This window comes from Bufo gargarizans, chromosome 1 (genome assembly GCF_014858855.1).
Source record: "Bufo gargarizans isolate SCDJY-AF-19 chromosome 1, ASM1485885v1, whole genome shotgun sequence".
NCBI classification, from domain to species: Eukaryota; Metazoa; Chordata; class Amphibia; order Anura; family Bufonidae; genus Bufo; species Bufo gargarizans.
This window is the reverse complement of record NC_058080.1, coordinates 118,183,389-118,203,704: the sequence shown is the minus strand read 5'-3', so window position 1 is coordinate 118,203,704 and position 20,316 is coordinate 118,183,389. Positions and strand designations below refer to the sequence as shown.

General features: G+C 43.2%; 1 protein-coding gene across 4 annotated transcripts in view; it reads right to left on the bottom strand.

Annotated features, from left to right (window-relative positions):
- The window catches only part of TENM3 (teneurin transmembrane protein 3), a 1,312,080-nt gene that overhangs the window by 538,223 nt on the left and 753,541 nt on the right, over nucleotides 1-20,316 (bottom strand). Inside the window, exon 1 of one of the 4 annotated variants that reach the window (XM_044297345.1) lies at nucleotides 2,035-2,363. The exons of 2 other annotated variants lie outside the window; for them this stretch is intronic. Coding sequence is in view for 1 of the 2 variants with exons in the window: in XM_044297337.1 (XP_044153272.1) it covers nucleotides 1,852-1,954 (103 nt within the window). In the remaining variant the exon portion in view is untranslated. Of the gene's footprint in view, nucleotides 1-1,851; nucleotides 1,980-2,034; nucleotides 2,364-20,316 lie in introns of those variants that run through there. One more of the 4 variants, XM_044297337.1, reaches the window with a different exon arrangement.

Genomic DNA, 20,316 nt, shown 5'->3' with positions numbered 1-20,316 from the left:
TACTACAGGAGAGAAACTGCAAGATATTGGCAGGCAATGAAATGTAGGATCCCCCTAGCCATGAATGTGTTATAGATCCTCGAGTCACAGGGTAATGCACAGTAAAATAAATCAATATATACATCAGGTCACACTTCATCAGGCACCCTGGGCAGAATACTCTGCACACTGTAGACTGTTTTTCCTCTGTTTGGTACTGAATCCCCATAAGGAATGCTAGACTACAAATGAACAGCCTTCCAAGACGACCAGAAACCCAAGCAGGTCCAGTTAAATCATTCTGCAGATCTGCACCATCTCTGAGAGGCATTCATCAATTTCCTTCTGTCCGGAAGCGCCGACCACAAAGTTTTAAAAGCCCAAGCATTCTGGGGTACATGCCAGTTACCCCAATAAAAAGGGCAAACACTTTATTAATTTATACAACGTGCTATACCTTTATACTCCATCAGACGGGTGCTGGTGCTAACTCTTTCACTGCCAGCAGACTGCAGAGTCTGAACACACACATACACCGCCATGCATTATTAAAGAGGAACAACATTAGAACCTGCCAGTAAAATATATAACTGGGTTCCTCCTATTAAACACACAGCAGCCATTGCATAAAAGGTTTCTACCTAGTGTAAGTGCTTTATGGGCTCATTTCGCCAAGGCACATCAGATGCTTAGGCATTACCCGTGCATGAGAGCAGGAAATGTGAGATCTGGAATTGCAAATAAATAAAATAAACTTTTCAAAATGGAAACGCTGCCGGTTTCTCCCTGGTTGTTTGTCCTTTGCTGGAACCCTATTGTTCACAAGATACACATGGAGAGAATCACTTAAGCCTTTGTCTGCAGGAATCATACCCATGCATTCAAACTGGAATTTAAAAATGCCTGCAAAGGATAGCAATGTCAGGGGGTGGAGGGGATGCAGAGTTAATACAGAGCAGATGAAAAGGGAACATACATGCCATCACTCTGAATTAAATTCAATCATTTGCAAAGTTTGAAACCAAGCTCTACATAGTTTAACTAAATACGAGAGGAGGAAGCCATGGGAAGAGAAATGCATTCAACATGCTAGCTGAGGTTAAGGTCTACAGCTTGACAGGTATATCTCCAGTTTCATCTCCAGAAATATATACACATTGACTGCGCCGAGGAAGCGGACGATATCTCCGATAAAATATGGGCTCAGGCTTGCCATGTAGAGAGCCCAGATTTGTTAAATCAAGCAGACAACATCATGTTGATCTAAGTCCTGCAGCATTGAGATACAATTTATCACAGTAAATGAATAATTGTCAAACACAACTCTCCGCCAGGCTTCAGGAATCATTTGAAAGTTTAGAGAACAAAAGGTTTATTTTAAGAATGAAAACCTTGGCTCGCACAAGTGCAGACGTGAATCTGCTTTCAATTACAGAAAGTATTTCCACTCCAATGAGATGGGATCAAATCTTCAACTGCACAATCTCAGGGCAATGCATCTGATTATGTGGAAGCCTTGAAGAACCCTAAATGACTTTGTGCCACAGCCATATTCTGCACACGCTGTCAATTAGACACTCCAACAAGCTGGCCTTGGGAATGAGCAGACAATAAGCACTATTTATTCCCTCTGTACTGTCGAAGCAATGCGTTACTGTGCCACATTACCTGCGCCTGCCCTCACACATTAGCAAGTCAGTGCCCTCCTCTGTCTGGGACCTGGCCTGGGAGGGTTCTGGAGGGCATCACAGTGGAAATGGATTAGTGAGATGACATGAGGTTCACCACCTAGGACTGCAGTATAGTTCAAGCCCTGCCTGCCTGCTGAGAAGGCATGCCCTGGTGGTGGACCTTCGCTTGAAGCAGTCTTACCTATTATTGTAGGTGCATTGTACACTACAGGGTCATCCAGATTCATGCCAAAACAAAGGAAGGAGTGTGTCAAAGGAAGGTTAGAGAATGAAAGCACTTCCATGCAATGCAGAAGCAGGTAGACTGGTACCAGTCACAGGCATCACAAGCTCAGTCCAAAAAGAAAGGTATCAAGTCCTTTACCTCTATGTGTCTTCTCTTTGCTTCCTCAAGGGTTAAAAAGCCACCTCATTTCAGATGCTAATGGTGCTTGTGTAGAGAGTCTAGCACACAGAGCCTCCTCCCATTCCAGCAGCAGCAGCAGTAGCACACCAGGCAAGGTAGAGTGTAGGAAGGATGGAGATGCCCACTTCTTGAGGAGCACTGCTGGTCTGTTGTGCCAGAGCTTCAGGCTCACCAGGCGGATAGTAGGGGCAACCTTCCCTGTTGCTGGTCCTGCTCGCTTGTGTGTATGTGAGTGGCAGAGCTCAGCCTGTGCTAGTTGAACCAGTCTATAATGTATCACGTTACAGTCTGGCTTTCTCTTCCAGCACTGAGCAGCAATCAGACATGATAGGCTGAGACTTCTCTGTGTACACCCAGGCAGGAGGAGGGGGCAGAGCCTGGCTCCCTTTAACTCTTACTAGCACAACACAGTGCTTCCTTATCTACCTAGGCTGGTGGTGCCCACCTGTCAAAGGTGGCCTACTGAATAGAGCCCTCCGGCAACCACAGCGCTGAGCTAATGCCTCTCCCCCTGTCTGTTATTAAATCATTGCTTCACCATTGTTACATGTTGGTCCTTGTTTCTGAAAATATTTCCACACAACACTTCTTAGATTACCAGAAGCTAGTGGCAGATGAGTGTGTCACGTTTATTACTAGAAGGCTATGGCCACACGGTCAGGTTTCCTTAGAAAGCCAAAAATCAGGAGTGGATCCTAAAAGGAGAGAAAGTATAAAGCTACCTGCACACGGATTGCACGTGGTTTTTACACGCAGATTTTCAACACAACATAAGAGCACATTCACATGACCGTATGTATTTCGCAAAATGCAGATACAGTCCGCATGACTCCCAAATGAAGTCAATGGGTGCGTGGTCCGCATTTGCGGCCAAGAATAGAATATGTTCTATCTTTTTCTAAACAGACATACGGATGCGGAAAGGATCTGGTCATTTGAATGTAGCCTAACATGGTACCAGCAAGGCAAATGCATTTTGCCAAATTTCATGTACACTTTGGGGCTCATTTATCATTTAAAGGGAACCTGTTATCACCTTTATGCTGCCCGTACTAGCAGCAGTATAAAGTAGAGACAGGCGAGTTGATTTCAGCAGTCTGTCATTTAAAACTTCAAAATAAGTGGTTGCCGAGAACCAACATCACAATCATTGCAGACTGGGCCTGGAAAAGAGTCCTGGCCACCTGAGAAGAGTCATGGTCATTCATGAACCCCTGCTCTCCTGCCCACCTGCTGATGATTGACAGTCTTCTACCTAGTTTTCTCCCTTTCTCTCTCAGCAGACGGGTGAGAGAGCAGGAGATTATGGATAACCAGGACTCTTCTCAGGTAGATCTGACTCTTTTCCAGGCCTGGGCTGCAATGATTATGATGCTTGTTCTCAGCAACCTCTTACTTTTGGCTCATGAGTGACACACCACTGACATCAGCATTTCTGTCACTACTTTATACTGCCCTCAGTACAATCAGCATAAGGCCGTGTTCACATGAACGTGTGTGACCCCTGCCCGTGCTGCAGCCCACAAATTGCGGGCCGCAATACACAATCGCCTGCCGTGGGTCAGCCGCATTGGATCGCAGACACATTCACTTTAATGGGTCCGCGATCCGCCCGTTCCGCAAAAAGATGGGACCTGTTCTATCTTTTTGCGGAACAGAAGTACGGGACGCAACCCCACGGAAGCACTCCGTAGTGCTTCCGAGGGGTGCCGTTCCATAATTCCGGATTTGCGGACCCATTGAAGTAAATGGTTCCGCATCCGTGATGCGGAATGCACACGGAACTATGACCGTGTATTGCGGCCCGCAATACGGCCACGGGTCACACACGTTCATGTGAACTCGGCCTAAAGTTGATGATAGGTTCCCTTTAAAGGGGTTGTCAGAGTTCAGACCTCAACCCAGCCATTATTTGATCTGCACTCATTTATTTATTTTATTTTATGCACTTATATAGCGCTACTATATTCCGCAGCGCTTTACAGACATTAGCATCCAACTGTCCCCAATGGGGCTCACAATCTTAGGTCCCTATCAGTGTGTCTTTGGAGTGTGGGAGGAAACCGGAGAACCCGGAGGAAACCTACACAAACACGGGGAAAACATACAAACTCCATGCAGATGTTGTCCTTGGTCGGATTTAAACCCAGGACCCCAGCACTGCAAGGCACCCGTGCTAACCACTAAGCCACCGTGGTGCCCACTCATTCAGCATGAATGTGTTGAGCATCGGGACTTTTCACTCTCTTATGTTCCCTCTTGCCCTGCGCTGAATCACGCAGGGCAAGGGAATTTTCTTGAGGTCCGGTGACATACTGAGCTCTTCATGGGTAAGCTAGGCAGAGGCTTCTGCCTAGCAGTGAGCCCGGTTATGTCACTGGCACTAATGAGCGATCTTTAGCGCTGCCCTAGCCTGTTTTTACAGGCTAGGGCAGCGCTAAAGACCGCCCATCAGAGCCAGTGACGTCACCGTGCTCACTGCTAGGCAGAAGCCTCTGCCTACCAGTGTAAAAAGGTAAGCAAACAGCCCTTGTCCTGCGCAATGCAGTGCAACGCAAGGGGGAGCATAAAAAGCTCTGATGCTCCACTCATTCATGGTGAATGAATGCAGATCGGGTTGTGTCTTGGTTCAGGTCTGAACCTGGACAACCACTTTTTGGGTCCATTCATACATCCGTAAGTGTTTTGCGGATCCGCAAAACACGGACACTGGCAATGTGCATTCCGCAATTTGCGGACCGCACATCGACGGTACTATAATAGAAAATGCCTAAGAATAGGATATGTTCTATTTTTTTGCGGAAACTGAAGCACGGATGCGGATGCGGACAGCACATTCTGGCCCCATTGAAAATTAATGGGTCTGCACCCGTTCCGCAAAATTGCGGAACGGATGCGGACCCATTTTGCAGACATGTGACTGGACCCTTAGGCTACTTTCACACTTGCGGCAGAGTGATCCGTCAAGGAGTTCCGTTGCCGGAACTGCCCGCCGGATCAGGCAATCTGCATGCAAACGGACAGCATTTGTAGACGGGTCCGTATGAGGATCCGTCTCACAAATGCATTGCAAGAAAGGATCCGTCTCTCCATTCGTCATATGGACAAACGGATCCGTTTCTATTTTTTTTCACATTTTTACCGGTCTGCGCACTGCGGATCCGGCATTGCAGTGTTTTTAATGTAAATGAATGCCATATCCGGCATTCCGGCAACTGATCCGGAATTTTAGACGGAGATAATACCGTAGAATGCTGCGGTATTTCCTCCATTCAAAACGCCGTTCAGTGACTGAACTGAAGATATCCTGATGCATCCTGAAGGGAATGCTCTCCATTCAGAATGCATGGGGATAAAATTGATCAGTTCTTTTCCGGTATAGAGCCCCTAGGATGGAACTCTATGCCGGGAAAGAATAACGCTAGTGTGAAAGTACCCTAATGTTTTTTTTATGTCAGTTATAAGTCTGGCCTTGCTCTGTGTGCCTGCACCAAATTTATGAACTGTGCACCTTAATAATATATGGGACATGAGTGTCATGTGGTTTACACCTTTAGGTGTAAGGCCTCTTTCACACGAGCGTGATGTGTTAGGGCCCGATAGGATGCGGGTGCGCTGCGGTAAAATGCACGATTTTTCAGCGTGAGTGCAAAGCGTTTTAATGCGTTTTGCACGTGCATGAGAAAAATCGCCATGTTTGGTACCCAGACCCAAACCCGGACTTTATCGCTGAAGTTCAGGTTTGGGTTCGGTGTTGTGTAGATTTTATTATTTTCCCTTATAACATGGTTATAAGGGAAAATAATAAAATTCTTAATACAGAATGCAAAGTAAATTAGGGATGGAGGGGTTAAAAAAAATCATCACATGGTTCATCACCATTGTGAGAGACCATGTGATTGGACCATGTGATGTGACGTCACCACAGGTCCTTAGGCAGCAGCTCAACATTACAGAAGAAGACAGAGATCTGCAACTACGCGATCAAGTGGACTCGGTGAGTTAATTTTCTTCATTTTTAACCCCTCCATCACTATTTTACTTAGCATTCTGTATTCAGAATGCTATTATTTTACCTTATAACCATGTTATAAGGGAAAATAATACAGATCGGGTCCCCAGCCCGATTCTCACATAGCAACCATGCGTGAAAATCGCAATGCATCCGCACTTGCTTGCGAATGCTTGCAATTTTCACATCACGCATTGCACCCGCGTGGAATACTCACCCATGTGAAAGGGGCCTAAAAGTAGACTAGTGGTTTGCCTGGCATGCCATGTGACATTTGGAAATGTTGCACATAGTAATCCTGGTCTAATCTGGAGTTTTCATCTAGAAATTGGAACTCTTGCAGAATTGTCGCAAAAAACTGCATAAATTCCATCTATGTCTTTTTTAGACCATAAAACAGACGTACCATAGTTCATAAATGATCCCCTTTGTATATTTTTTCCGTGCAGAAAATCGACCTGCAATGCGGATTTTGAAGTCCACAGCATGTCAATCGTTTCTGCAGATTTTTAATGCAGATTTGACCCTTTGCTTTGCAAAGGACGAGATCAGTACAAATCCACATCAAACTCCGCCAGGAACACATGCCGATTGTGGTGTGGTGTGGTGCAGAGAAGTCCGCATGGAAATTCTGTTTGAAAACCCACACCTGTGTGAAGGTAGCCGAAAGGACAGATGCAACTTCTTTTTTATTTATTTTTATCCACTCCTGGCTTTGGCTTCCAAAACTGCATCAGGAAACCTGACCACGTGGCCATAACCTTTAGACTGCATGGTGACACCTCCGAGTGCAGGTCATCTAGTAGGTATTACTACAATCCTATGTAAAACCACACGGGACATATTTTGATATGACTTGAGTTTTTCTTTTACCCTAGCTCTGCTGCCTGTGTATGTACATTGTCTGAAATGTAACAAGACGGGTGGATACAGTCACAGAAACGATGTCTTAAAAGTCTGCAGATCCAAACAGAAGACAGGATCTTCAGGAGAGACTCTGCTCGGATGGTCTTGATCATGGTATCACTAATGATAATGGTGGTTTATTACTAAATGTTGACTGAAGCGCTGAAGAGCTGCACGCACATATACGAAGCAACGTTGTAGATTGTGCCCGGAGGCTATCCTGACTGTACACAACTTAGTCTACCTAATTGACTACGCCTGTAATTATCACACCTGTCATCGTACTAAGATATTCCCTCAGTGCAAGAGCTTTAAATTCAAGTTGGGTCAATGCTGTGAAATTCTGTGTGAAAGAGAGAAGGTCTGGATATTGAATAACCGGGATATGTAAGCGATAAATGTGCTGTGCGTGTGCAGCATGAAAACTGCATTGTCTTTATCAATGATTAATGGAAACTATCTGTTACTCATCTGTGGCTGGACCGTTCAAGCATAGCACATGGACGTATGTATAAAGAGGGGGCATTGACAGAACCGCACTCTTTCTGATGCAGAGTAAGCAGTTTGTCTTGAAAGCTTCATATGAGAAGAGACATCGTGGTATATTTATCAGTGCATGTACGCCACTTTCTAGTGAAAATGCATTGAAAAGAATGGCGTTTAGACTGAACTGCATATTAATGATGCACTGGTCCAGGGGCATAGCTATGGGGGAAGGGGCTGCTTTGGGACACATCTCAGAAGGGGCCCACCCAGGAGGAGGACTATAAGATTTTATTGTCAGGTCCTCCTCAACAGTATTATACAATGACATTATATACAGTGACACTGTAGGAAATATACGGAGCGACTGTTGGGCTTCACCTAAGAGAGTGAGATTGACTAGCCACAACAAATTTGTTGTGGAGGCCCGTCATTTCAAGTTACACCACTGCCCTGGTCTGACCCTTTTTATTAAGGGTATGGCCACATGGTCATGTTTCCTGATGCAGTTTTGGAAGCCAAAACTAGAAGTGAATAAAAAAAGAGACGTTGTATCCAGGTATGGGATTCAAATTTTTAACAACAGGTTCCCTACTCAAAGGCGGACACGCGGCTTCACGACACATGTTTACATATACATATACCATATATATTCAACACACATACATATAAATACACCATATATACACTACACACAGTAAGGAGCTAAACTATCAGCGGCGCGCAAATCAATGGAATATAAATCTCCAGCTGCCCTGCCACCGCCAGACCACCGGATCGGGACTCACGGTTCTCAGATACAAATGTAATTTTAACAACCGGTTCTGGAGAACTGGAGGGAACTGGCTGAATCCCATGCCTGGTTGTATCTGTCCTGTATACTTTATCTCCTTCTATGATCCCACTGCCGATTTTAGCTTCCAAAACTGCATAAGGAAACCTGAACTTGTGGCCATACCCTAAGAAGTCTTGTTTTAAAGGTTTCACACTGTTACTTATTTCTACAGCATTTCTACACTCATGTTGATGAATATTGTACACGCCACACTGAAATTCCATACCATAATACTTAATGAGGCACATTTATTAAGACCCCCAATATTCCCAAATAATATTTAGCATTTTCATACAGGAGATGTGGTCATTTGAATTCACATGGCACATGTGACTATCTTTGTAGACCTGCTTCCACTGGCCAGTTATCACCACAATTCACTTGTTTCTGACCGATCTTTATGATAATTGACCTGTGTAAAAGAAGCTATAGATTATCAATGATCAAGGATGGTGCCAGTTATAATTATTGATGTCAGTAGCTGAGCTCAGCTCGGTTTCCTGAGGCAGTTTTGGAATCCAGGAGTGGCTGATAAAAGAAGAGAAAGTATAAATGAGAGATATGACTTCTCCTCGATTTAGAATTCACTCCTGGTTTTAACTTCTAAACCTGCATCACAAAACCGGACCATATGCTGTATCCTAAATGTAAAACACGCTTGTAGCAATATCTTCAGTAGGCATTTTTAGAATCATTCATAGACAACCATAGTACTTCATTGTTTCCTCCACCTTGAATAAAAAGGATCATACTGATGGAAATGACCATCAGATCTGTACCAACCTTGAGGTATCTCAGAGTCACTAAAAGTGTTACATAATGCCATGTCCGAAGTTACTTCGTTCAAAACTTTGGAGTAATACTGTACGGAGATCCGTCTCCATACAGTATTAGAATGTATGGTCTCCGATGAGTCGAAGTACATTTTTTGCGAAGTCCCATCTGACTTTGTTTAATAACTTCGGTAGTTGATTTTTAAAGTGGGAAAACCACTTTAAAACTTGAAACCGAACTTGGCTTTGGATTTCCAAAGTTCGGCTCATCGCAGCCCATACATTTTAATACTGTACAGAGATGGATTGATCAAAGTGACTTTGATTGTAGCATCTGAAGCCCGCTTCGCTCAACACTAGTCACAAACACACAAATGCAGTTCACATCCAGCCTACCTGTTGCTGATACAAGTTGGCTAATGCCCTGCTACAGTAGGCATGTATTCTAGCTACTGTGCCAATTCCTATGACTTCATTTGAAAATAATCACGTGGAGAATAATAAAAAATTAATTACAAAAATCAACAAAATAGAATTCAGTTCTCACATCATGCCTTAAAAGGGGTTATATGATAGGCCATCAATATTATAACCGTAGGGGTCTGATTCTCCGTATTCACACCAATTAACTGTTCGGTGCCGTTTCCCTTTCATTGTTTGCCACGCACAGACCCATATTGTGTACCTTGTATTACAGTGCAGCTTTGTCCCATGTAAGTGGATAGGAATAAGCCATAATACAAGGTGCGCCCCCTGCTAAAAATACTGAACTGTTAAACATTGACAGTTTATAGCACTCATAAAAACAGCTGATCAGCGAGGGTGGCGGGAGTTAGACCTCTCACATCTAATTTGGATTGCCATCAAAGCATCATCATATACACCTCAGCTGCTGCAGAACCTCATAATACAAATGTCAGCTGCTGCAAAACCTCAAAATACAAACATCAGCTGCTGCAGAGCATCACAATACACATGTCAGCTCAGGGCCATCTTTAACACGGGGCAAAAGGGGCAGCTGCCCTGGGCTAGGTGCTCCTGCGGGCCCAAGGCAGCTGCCTCTTGAGCCCCACTGGCCAGTGGCTTAGCGTGAAGGGGTGTCCGCTGCCCCGGGAGCAAAATTCCAGGGGGCGCACCGCTATTAGGCAAAGTGAGGCGATGGCCCCAGGTGGCATGGCCCTTGTGACAAGTGGGGGCAGCGGCAGGGCACAGGGAGATGAGCGCTTCTATTGTGAAAGCGCTCATCTCCAAAGTCATCTGTATCGCCGTCCTCAGGACAGCAATACAGATAGATGTGCTGCAGCGGGGCAGGGGAGGGAGAGGCCTGCATTGCATCGCTGCCCGCCTGATGGAGGTAAGTATAAGTGTTTATTTTTTTATATGGTGCTACTTACTGGTACATGATTGGGGGCATTTATGGGGGCACTTGTTACTGGCACATGATTGGGGGGCATCTATGGGGGAACATGTTACTGGCACATAATTAGGGGGCATTAATGGGGGCTCCTGTTACTGGCACATGATTGGGGGCATTTATGAGGGCACTTGTTACTGGCATATGACTGGGGAGCATCTATGGGGCACTTGTTACTGGCAAATTATTAAATATGAGGTCCCTCCCGTTTGCCTCATGCACACGACCGTGTCCGCATTGTGATCCATAAACCATGGACACCTTCCATGTGTACACCACATTTTTCTCACTCCTAGCGCTAGAAATGGCTATTCTCATCTGCAATATGGACAAGAATAGTACAGGTTCTATAATTTGTGGAACATGCATATGGTGAGCATACGGTTGACATCTGTGTGATATGTTGTTGTTTTTTGTGGACACCTAAAAATGAATAGGTTCTTGTGCTATTTTCAAAAAATACGGATCATACGCTTATGCCAAATATAGTTGTGTGCATGTGCACGTAGGCCCCTTTCACACGGGCGAGAATTCTGCACGGGTGCAATGCGTGAGGTGAACGCATTGCACCCGCACTGAATCTAGACCCATTCACTTCAATGGGGCTTTGTACATGAGCGGTGATTTTCATGCATCACTTGTGCGTTGCGTGAAAATTGCAGCATGTTCTATATTCAGCGTTTTTCATGCAACGCAGGCCCCATAGAAATGAAAGGGAATGCGTGAAAATCGCAAACATCCACAAGCAAGTGCAGATGCGGTGCGATTTTCACGCATGGTTGCTAGGAGATGATAGGGATGAGCAACCCCGGACCGCATTAAAGTCTATTTACTGTATTATTTCCCCTTATAACATGGTTATAAGGGAAAATAATAGCATTCTTAGTGCAGAATGCTTAGTAAAATGTGCCTTGAGGGGTTAAAAAAATAAATAAAACAAACTCACCTCATCCACTTGATCGCGCAGACGGCATCGTCTTCTTTCCTCTTCTTTCAGGACCTGCACCACGTGGTGAGTGTGGTGACGTCAGCGCAGGTCCTGCTGAATGAAGATATTCTGTATTAAGAATGCTATTATTTTCCCTTATACCAATGTTATAAGGGAAAATAAAAAATCTATACAACACGGAACCCAAACCCGAACTTCAGTGAAGAAGTTCCGGTCTGGGTACCACATTCAGTTTTTTATCCCGCGCATGCAAAATGCATTGCACTCGCACGGAAAAAACTGAACAACGCAACGCAATCACAGTCAAAACTGACTGAAACTGCGTGTGCACTTGTGCTGGTTTCCCGCAATGCACCCGGGATGCCCGTGTGAAAGAGGCCTTAGGGTACAACTTCCCTGTGGATTTAGTTGCAGATCTGCTATAGATTTCACCCTATGCAAAGGACGACATCTGCACTGAAAATCAAGAACTGCCATGCTGTGGATCTCAAATCTGCACTGCAGGTCAGCTTACATATGGATATTTTTCCACTGTTTGTTTCAAAAATCCCATCCACTTTGCTGCTACTGTGCCTCTTACAGATGTCATACAGTAGCATCTCTCACCATAGAGTTCCATTGTAAAAAAAATAAAACGTATATATGTTAACATATACATTCTTTTACCAGACTCTGCAGGATAGAAAAACGCTTTTGTTTCCTTTTTCCCAATGTATGCGTTAAATGGATGCCTGGGAACCCAGCCTTGGGCCTCATGTACACAACAGTATTTGAGGACTGTGTCTGATCTGTATTTTTGTGGATTGCACACGGACCTATTCACTTCTATGGGTCGGCAAAAAAACAGACAGCACACAGAAGTCACCCATGTGCTCACCCGCGATGCTAGGGAGGCCCCAGGGGCAAAGCTAAAGGCTCATGGGCCCTGGTGCAAGAGTTCAACTTGGGCCCCACTTCCCTCAGTTCTTTGTGGCCAGTGGTAGGGAAGCACATTGCCTTCTTGCTGCAAAAATTGAAACTGCACCCCCCATGCCAAATTCTTGCCAACCCCTTCCCACCAGCCAGAGGTGTAACTTGGCCAACAAGCACTTTCTATAATACCGGTGCCTTCTTATGTGGTACAAGGGTCTTTGAGGCCCCCAACTGCTACCTCTGCACCCCCTATAGCTCCCCGTGTTCCCATTGTGGCCAGCCATTGGCTGACACCCCCCCCCCCCCCGAACGCCAGTTGTTTCCACCTACAGGGAGATGTATCAGTGGCCGTGCGGGCATCAGGAGCAATGTGAGTGCCGCTGAGCGAGGTAAGTACAATCTGTGTGAGGGGCCCATGCATATGGGGGTGCATTATAGGTCTTGGATAACCCCTTTAATGGAAATGACCACAATTGCCATGAAAATCAGACATAATAAATCAATTCACTCATCTCTATTATATTAGAAAAAAATACCAAATAAGATGTTACCATTAAAAATACAGTGGGTGAGCCACATTGAAAGACTGTGAACATTTTGTTACGCCTGACCTGTAGGACACATCAACCTGTATTATGTCAGGGATCTGTAGTGATGTAAACCCTTTAACAGGTCACCACCACGATTGAGCAGTGCAGACCTGCAGGTTATTAATGGCATGACCCCGCACATAGCTAGAGCCATTCTACATATTAGGTCATTATAATAGAAGAGGATGCTGGGAGTAATACTTCACCCTATGCAGAGAGGCTAAGATTGTCTGATGTATCTCTAAAAAGGGCATACGGCATCAAAGAATCCACTAAAATGGGGAAAATAAGTTTCCTCTCAAGCCTGGTTAGTTTCAGATATTAGGTAGCCAGGCAAAGTCTGATTACTAAAGAAAGGGAAAAGAAAAAAAATCTGTTTTATCTGCTGATTAGAGCCTTTAGAGATGACACACAGTTTGCCCCAAAAAAAAAAAAAAAAACAAGATGGAAAACAGGAAAAGAAAAACTCAAAGCAAGCTTCAAAACAAAAAAGATTGCTTTGACATGATGCAGATTAATATGCAAATAATTACATATATAGATAACCTCTTCTCCTAACAATATGCTGCCTTTTGCAGACCCCCCTGCTCTTTTCAGCTGTTATCAAAGAAGACTGAGACAAAGCTGAAGCCTACAGAGCTCCCATACATCACAGGGATCCACCGCTGACCCTTCACATCAGACCAGGTTGCGGTGCTCCATTATTGTCAGGCTATTGCATCCTATCTGTCACGGAATGTCGAATAACTCAGACATGACGCTCACCACTCTATAGGGGCTGCGTGCTTATATGGAGCAACTGTAAACCATATGGCTGGGATGGGGCAATCTTCAGCAATGTGGAGGGGAATTTACTGGAAGTGAGAAACTAAATGTTACGAATAATGTCATAATAATGAAGTACAATAAATAAGGTCAGGATTTTACAGTCAAAATAGCTTTACCTTTACACAAACGACATTTGTGCATAAGCTGGGGGGGGCAAAGGGGTAACAAGCCTAGAATTGTCAGTAGTGCTGAGCGAATCGAGCATTGGATCATAGATACGAAGTTGTTTCGGTCAAAACTTCTTTTGAATGCTGTACGGAAATGTACGGGCTCCGGCGAGGCAAAGTGAGTTAAAGGGGTTGTCCGGGTTCAGAGCTGAACCCTTGACATACGCATATTTTCACCCAGGCAGCACTCTGATGTTAGCATCAGATCATGTGCAGTAAAAGGGCTATTTTATTAACCCAACAGTATGTTCGGTGATGACACCGGCTCTGATGGGCGGGCTTTAGTGCTGACCTACCCATTTTAAAGGCTAGGGCAGCACTAAATCCTGCCCATAAGTTCCGGTGACGTCACTGGTCACTGGGCTCACTGCTGGGCGGAAGCCTCCGCCTGGCAGCTCTAAGGAGAGCCCAGTATGTCACCGTATCTCCTGAAAATGCCTTTGCCCTGCGCGATTCAGCGCGGGGCAAAGGAGAGCATTGGAACATGTGGTTGCCTTGGTGAAAATATGGGTATGTCCGGATTCAGAGCCTTTAACTTCGGGAATTGATTTTTAAACTTTATAACCATTTTAAAAGATGAATCCGAAGTCGTCTTCAGATCCATGTTTTAAAATGGCTTTAAAGTTTAAAAATCGATGGCCGAAGTTATTCACTAAAGTCTTACGAGACTTCGATGAAACTCATTTCGTCTACAATTATAATGCTGTATGGAGACCGCTCTCCGTAGAGCATTAAAATGAAATTTCGAGTGAATCGACTTCAGGTATAGGATCCGAAGCTCGATTTGCTCAACACTAACTGGCAGCTTAGTTTTTCTTTTATTCTGGACAACTTTTCCAAAAAATCTGCATATTTTACAGACAAATTGGAAAACCACAATGAATCATAAAGATAAATGCAGATTCTGTCAAAAAATGTGGGGCAAAATAATACAGCATTACATAGCAACTTTATGTTGTGTAAAATCCTGGGCTTCCTAGATTATAGTCAGTGAGGTCTGTCGGGTACCGTCACTTGTAGCAAATCACTGATTCTGTCATTTTTATTGTTCTGCTCCTGTAATACAGCAGAACAACAGAAATAGAAACTTGGATGAGAACACAGCTAAGGGTCCATTCACATGTCCGTAGTTCAGGGTCTGCATCCATTCATTTCATTGAGGCCGCAAAAGTTGCGGACAGCACACAGTGTGCTGTGCGCATCCGTAGCTGCATTCTGCGGCTCCGCAAAAAAGATAGAATATGTCCTATTCTTGTCCGCAATCCGTGGACAAGAATAGGCATTTCTATCATTGGGCCGGCTATGTGCAGTCTGCACACGGCTGGTATCCGTGTTTTGTGGGTCCACAATTTGCAGACCGCAAAACACTTACGGAGGTGTGAATGGACCCTTAGGCTACGTCTACACGACGACATTTGTTGCGCGACATTTTGTTGCACTAATGTCGCGCGACAATTTTTATAATGGCAGTCTATGGTGTCGCACTGCAACATGCAACATGCTGCGACGCAACAGTCGCAGAAAATCCATTCGAGATGGATTTTTCTGCCACTGTTTCGTCGCAGTCGCAGCAAGTCGCATGTTGCAGTGTGACACCATAGACTGCCATTATAAAAATTGTTACGCAACATTAGTGCAACAATTTATTGTCGCGCAACAAATGTCGCCGTATAGACGTAGCCTAAGTGATATACATGTGAATGTATGTATGTATGTCAGAACACTGGAGCACATTAAAAGTATTTACTGTGATCTGTAAAATAATGATAATTACAATCTCAGGCTGCACTATCATCCTTGAGCTTAAACATGGCAAAAGTCACCTAGTTCTGTAGATAGTCCAGGGATTTATGGATGGTAGACAACTTGGCCCTCATAGAAGGTGTTTCACCAGGAGTACATTGAAGGAGCTATATGTAGCATAAGGGCATAAGACTTTACATATCCCACTGTTCTCTTTTGGAATTGGAAAAGGCAAACAAGCGCCATTCCTTCCTGGAGGAGGACAGTTTTGATATTTGCATCCTCTCCTAATTAAACATAGACTTCTACCTTCAAGCTACGTCAGGCTTTATTCATATGACTTTTTGCGGGACATGTATTACTACAAATGGGATTGGATCCTGCCATAAGAGAGCAGGAGATGTCTTCCTTACCTTTCCTGCTTTCCCGTGTCAGAATCTGCTTCTATTCTGAAGCTGTAAAAGATGCAGTGTGAATACAGCCTAAGCCTGCTGCCTTTGTAAAGTACACCTAACATGTTTTATAATGATATAAACTGCTAAGGGTGTATTACAGCAGCAAATGGAGGGTGCATCCTTTCTTCTTTATGGGCACTCCCTGACTTTCTGTGGCTCCTGCCTGGTGGTAGCTGGGGTGCCATTAATGGTGGATGTTTGGCAGGATGCAAGGCAAGAGATCAGTTACAGTGAGGGCTGATGCATGGTGGAGACAATGACCATGCCTGGTGTAGTTACAATAAATAAATTGTTTCTTTACTAGTACTACATAGTCAATGGAAGAATTTGTTCATACAGCAGCAAAATGCACAATTCTAAAGTATATTACAGAGTAGATTCTCCAAATAGTTATGGATAGACAGTAGCAATGATGGCAGATCTTAGATTTACTGTAGATGGCCAGTCTTAAAGTGCAATGGGTGCTGGAGGCAATTAACCCTTCTCACAAGCAGTAAAGTCAGCACGCGGTGTGTTGTCCGCATTTTTTGCGGACCCATTAAAATGAATGGGTCCGCATCCTATCCGCAAAAAAAAAAAAACGGAACAGACACGGAAACAATGTTCGTGAGCATGTAGCCTTAAGTTGTTCTTTGACAGCTGTTCAGTCTCAGGAATGGTGTTTCCTGGATGAGACTTCACTTTGGGCCTAATTAGAAGAAGGTCACACATCTACTGTAGGTCTTTTCCCTTGCTTGTCTGACTAGACACTACCACTAACTGGAAGAAGCCAAACCAGCTGGTCTTCAAGGCAACCCAAGCCAAACTACCAATGATGATGGGAACTTTTCATCATGAAAATGTAATGTAAACTGCAGGAACTGGGCAGATTGATATATAGTTTCATGGGGGAAAAACCTGTAAAACTTGTAATTACCGGTAATTTATTTAAATTCCTGGGCTGTGAGGTTAAGGCAGTCTTGGCATGGAAAAAAGAAGTGCACACTCAATATTATCATAAGTCATGGATGTGGAAGGGTGTTCAACTCCTTCATGACGGACCCTTGTGCGACTCTTCCTGGAACTTCTCTATCCATTCATAAACAGTTATTCACAACAAAACACTTTCTCCATACTGTGCACAAAGTCTTCGATAGATGTATATTGGGCAGACTAGATGGGTCAAATGGTTCTTATCTGCCGACACATTCTATGTTTCTATCAGCACCAGACACACCTTCAAACAACAACAACAGCAAAAATCACTGCATGCTGCTGTTCTTTGTGCAAATCACAAATAGGGAAGCCATTGTTTCTCAGTCACAAATTGGTTGACGTAACACGTTCAAACTTCCACAACAGTGACTAGAGGAACAATGTCAAAAATTGATGTATTTGTCTTTTCTGAAATTTGATCAAAATAAATTCTACAGCCAGATCATTTTTGAGTCACTGTCATAATAAAATAGCTTGATTGCATTAATGCCGGAAATCAGATATACTATTTATTAACACAACTGCATTTTTTTTCCCGGTCATAGCAGTCTAGTGGTTATGGATAGGTAGTCATAATATTGTTACTAACCTAAAAATACTAGACATACTCTATAGTCAAAATATACCTTACATATTACCATAGACCAAAGCTAGTCATTTGTAGAGATGAACAAATTTTACAAAAAAATTAGATTCATGACGAATTACTTTGTCATGAAGCACATTTTTTGTAAGTAGTGGGTGCAATGACAGGCTGCTGTGATAGCGCCACCCCCTGTCATTTTACCCCGTTCAAACATAATAGCGGCATCTGAGTGTAAAAACTGTGTAAAATTTACATACAAAAATAAATAAAACTTACTACCTCCATTTTATTGCGAGGGGCCGGCCACAGCGCTCTTGCTTGAAGATCTGGCGCAAGATTACGTCATCACACCATCATACGTCACCACGCACGGGATTTCGGCTGAGATCTAAAATCATCTGGCGGCCGGTCGTGAGCAAATGGAGGAGGTAAGTATGATTTTTTTTTTTTTTTACACTATTTCAGGTTAAATCGATTCACTTACACAAAGCACGAAGAAATTCAAATCAAATTTATCCTGAAATTCAGATTGAATTCCACTTTGTGGGATTCGATTTGCTCTTTTCTAGTCACTTGTCATACACATTAGCTCCAAATTTTCCAAACCTGCCAATTTCAGACGGATCTCTCCGATCTAATATGTACACGGAGGCCTTCCAAAAGTTGCTCTATGGCAAATGAATTCCAACCTTTTGTTCCCATGGGACACAATACACAGTTTGACTTGTCTGTCAGTGGCTAACTCCCTTCTTCCCATACCCATAAACATGTCTTTTGCCAGCCACCTCATGTTTTTGACCAGCTTTAACCTGTCACTTTCTTCCAATCCAACTATTGAGACATTTATCAATGTCATCAAACTTTTTACAAACTTGTCACAGATGTCACCAACAGTAACAGAATCACAAATATGGACCAAATGGCTAATCTCATTAACACCATATCACTGGTAGTTAACACTTTGGTAGGAGCCAACATTCAGTCAAATGTTTAATAGCTCAATATGACAAATATGATGTGTTGTACATGAAGGTAGCTCTTGATGACCTAAAGAAGTTAGAAGATATCCACGCCAAATCAGTCCAATAAGAGAATATATTAGCTTAAAAGTTTAGCTTAGAACGCCCAATATAATTTACAAAAATAAACCTCTTGCTAACATGATCTAAAATTGTAGACAAGAAGTATATATAAGTCAACGTAATCGAATCCGCTTATCGCATATCATCAGTCGCATGTCTAAAGATGTTTTCATGATGATAGATAAAAAATACATAACAATACTACCTGTTTAATGACCAAAATGATTGCTCCATGACAAGCCTCTGCTTTGCAGGAAACTGATTTACAATTCTCTGATCTGTGAAAGCTGTCACAGATATCGCACATTAAAAGAGGCTGATGAAACGTGCTGCTTGCAATTGCAAGAAATGTTTCTCGGTCTAAAAGAAATTTAGATTAAAGGACTGAATAGCTTAAATAATTATCATTAATTAACATTGTTGTACTGCAAATGAGCCAAGAAAAGACTCGGCAACTCACAACTCCTTGACTTGTGGTAACTATTGGGTATCCTAGGGTAGAAGTAAAGAAGTGTTCGGGGGTTCTTAAGTATTTAATGTCAAGCTCTTTTCTATATAGTATATATAGTCCGTAGATGTAAAATCTTGCCTCTTTGTATTTATACTCATTGGCCTAGATTTATCATACCGTAACTACAGACTTTTGCCATCAAAAAGTCACAGAAGATAGGGCTTTTTGCACTCGCTCAAAAATTTTGTGTAAAATTTAGCAAATTTTGCATTTTTCCAACACTCACTCCAGTTTTGTAATGTGGGTGTAAAAGTGGGTGTGGTTAGCTATGGTAATGAGTTTCACTCCAGAATTGTCATTGAGACTTGAAAAAAAAAAGTTGGAAAAAAGTCGCAATCTCACTCCAGGAGGAGGGTGGAGTAGGAAAACTGGAGTAGCTTCTCTAGACAAAAGCGTTAGGTCTAAGGGCACATTCACACGACCGTGCCGTGTTTTGCGGCCCATTATAGAAATGCCTATTCTTGTCTGCATAGGATAGGACATGCTCTATATATTTTGCAGGGCTGTGGAACGGAACAACAGATGCGAACAGCACACGGTACGCTGTCTGAATCTTTTGTGGCCCGATTGAAATAAATAGGTCCACACTTGTCCCGCAAAATTGTGGAAATGATGCAGACTCATTCATAAGGTCGTGTCAATGAGCCCTAAGGATAAACCAAACTTTGCAAGTAACATTGGAGATTTGATAAATGTGACATAAAGTACTCCAACGCCGACTCAAGCAAAACTGACTTCATATTTTCCAGTCATGATAAATTCTCCCCATTATCCTTTCTTGTTGCTTTTACATACAAACATCTAGCTAGCTGTTGCTTATGGATCTAAGATGCTGAATTGATAGATACATTAGGCCACAAACGATGTTTAGAATAAAACATTGAGTGTTAAATTTATTAAGAGGGCAGATAATTTTTTGAGTCTGTCATGGGTTGCATTTTATTTTTGCATCAAATTTGCTAAATGTCTCTGGCCATTTGTTACGTTTGTTGGATTGTCCTATGGATTTTTCAGTGTTA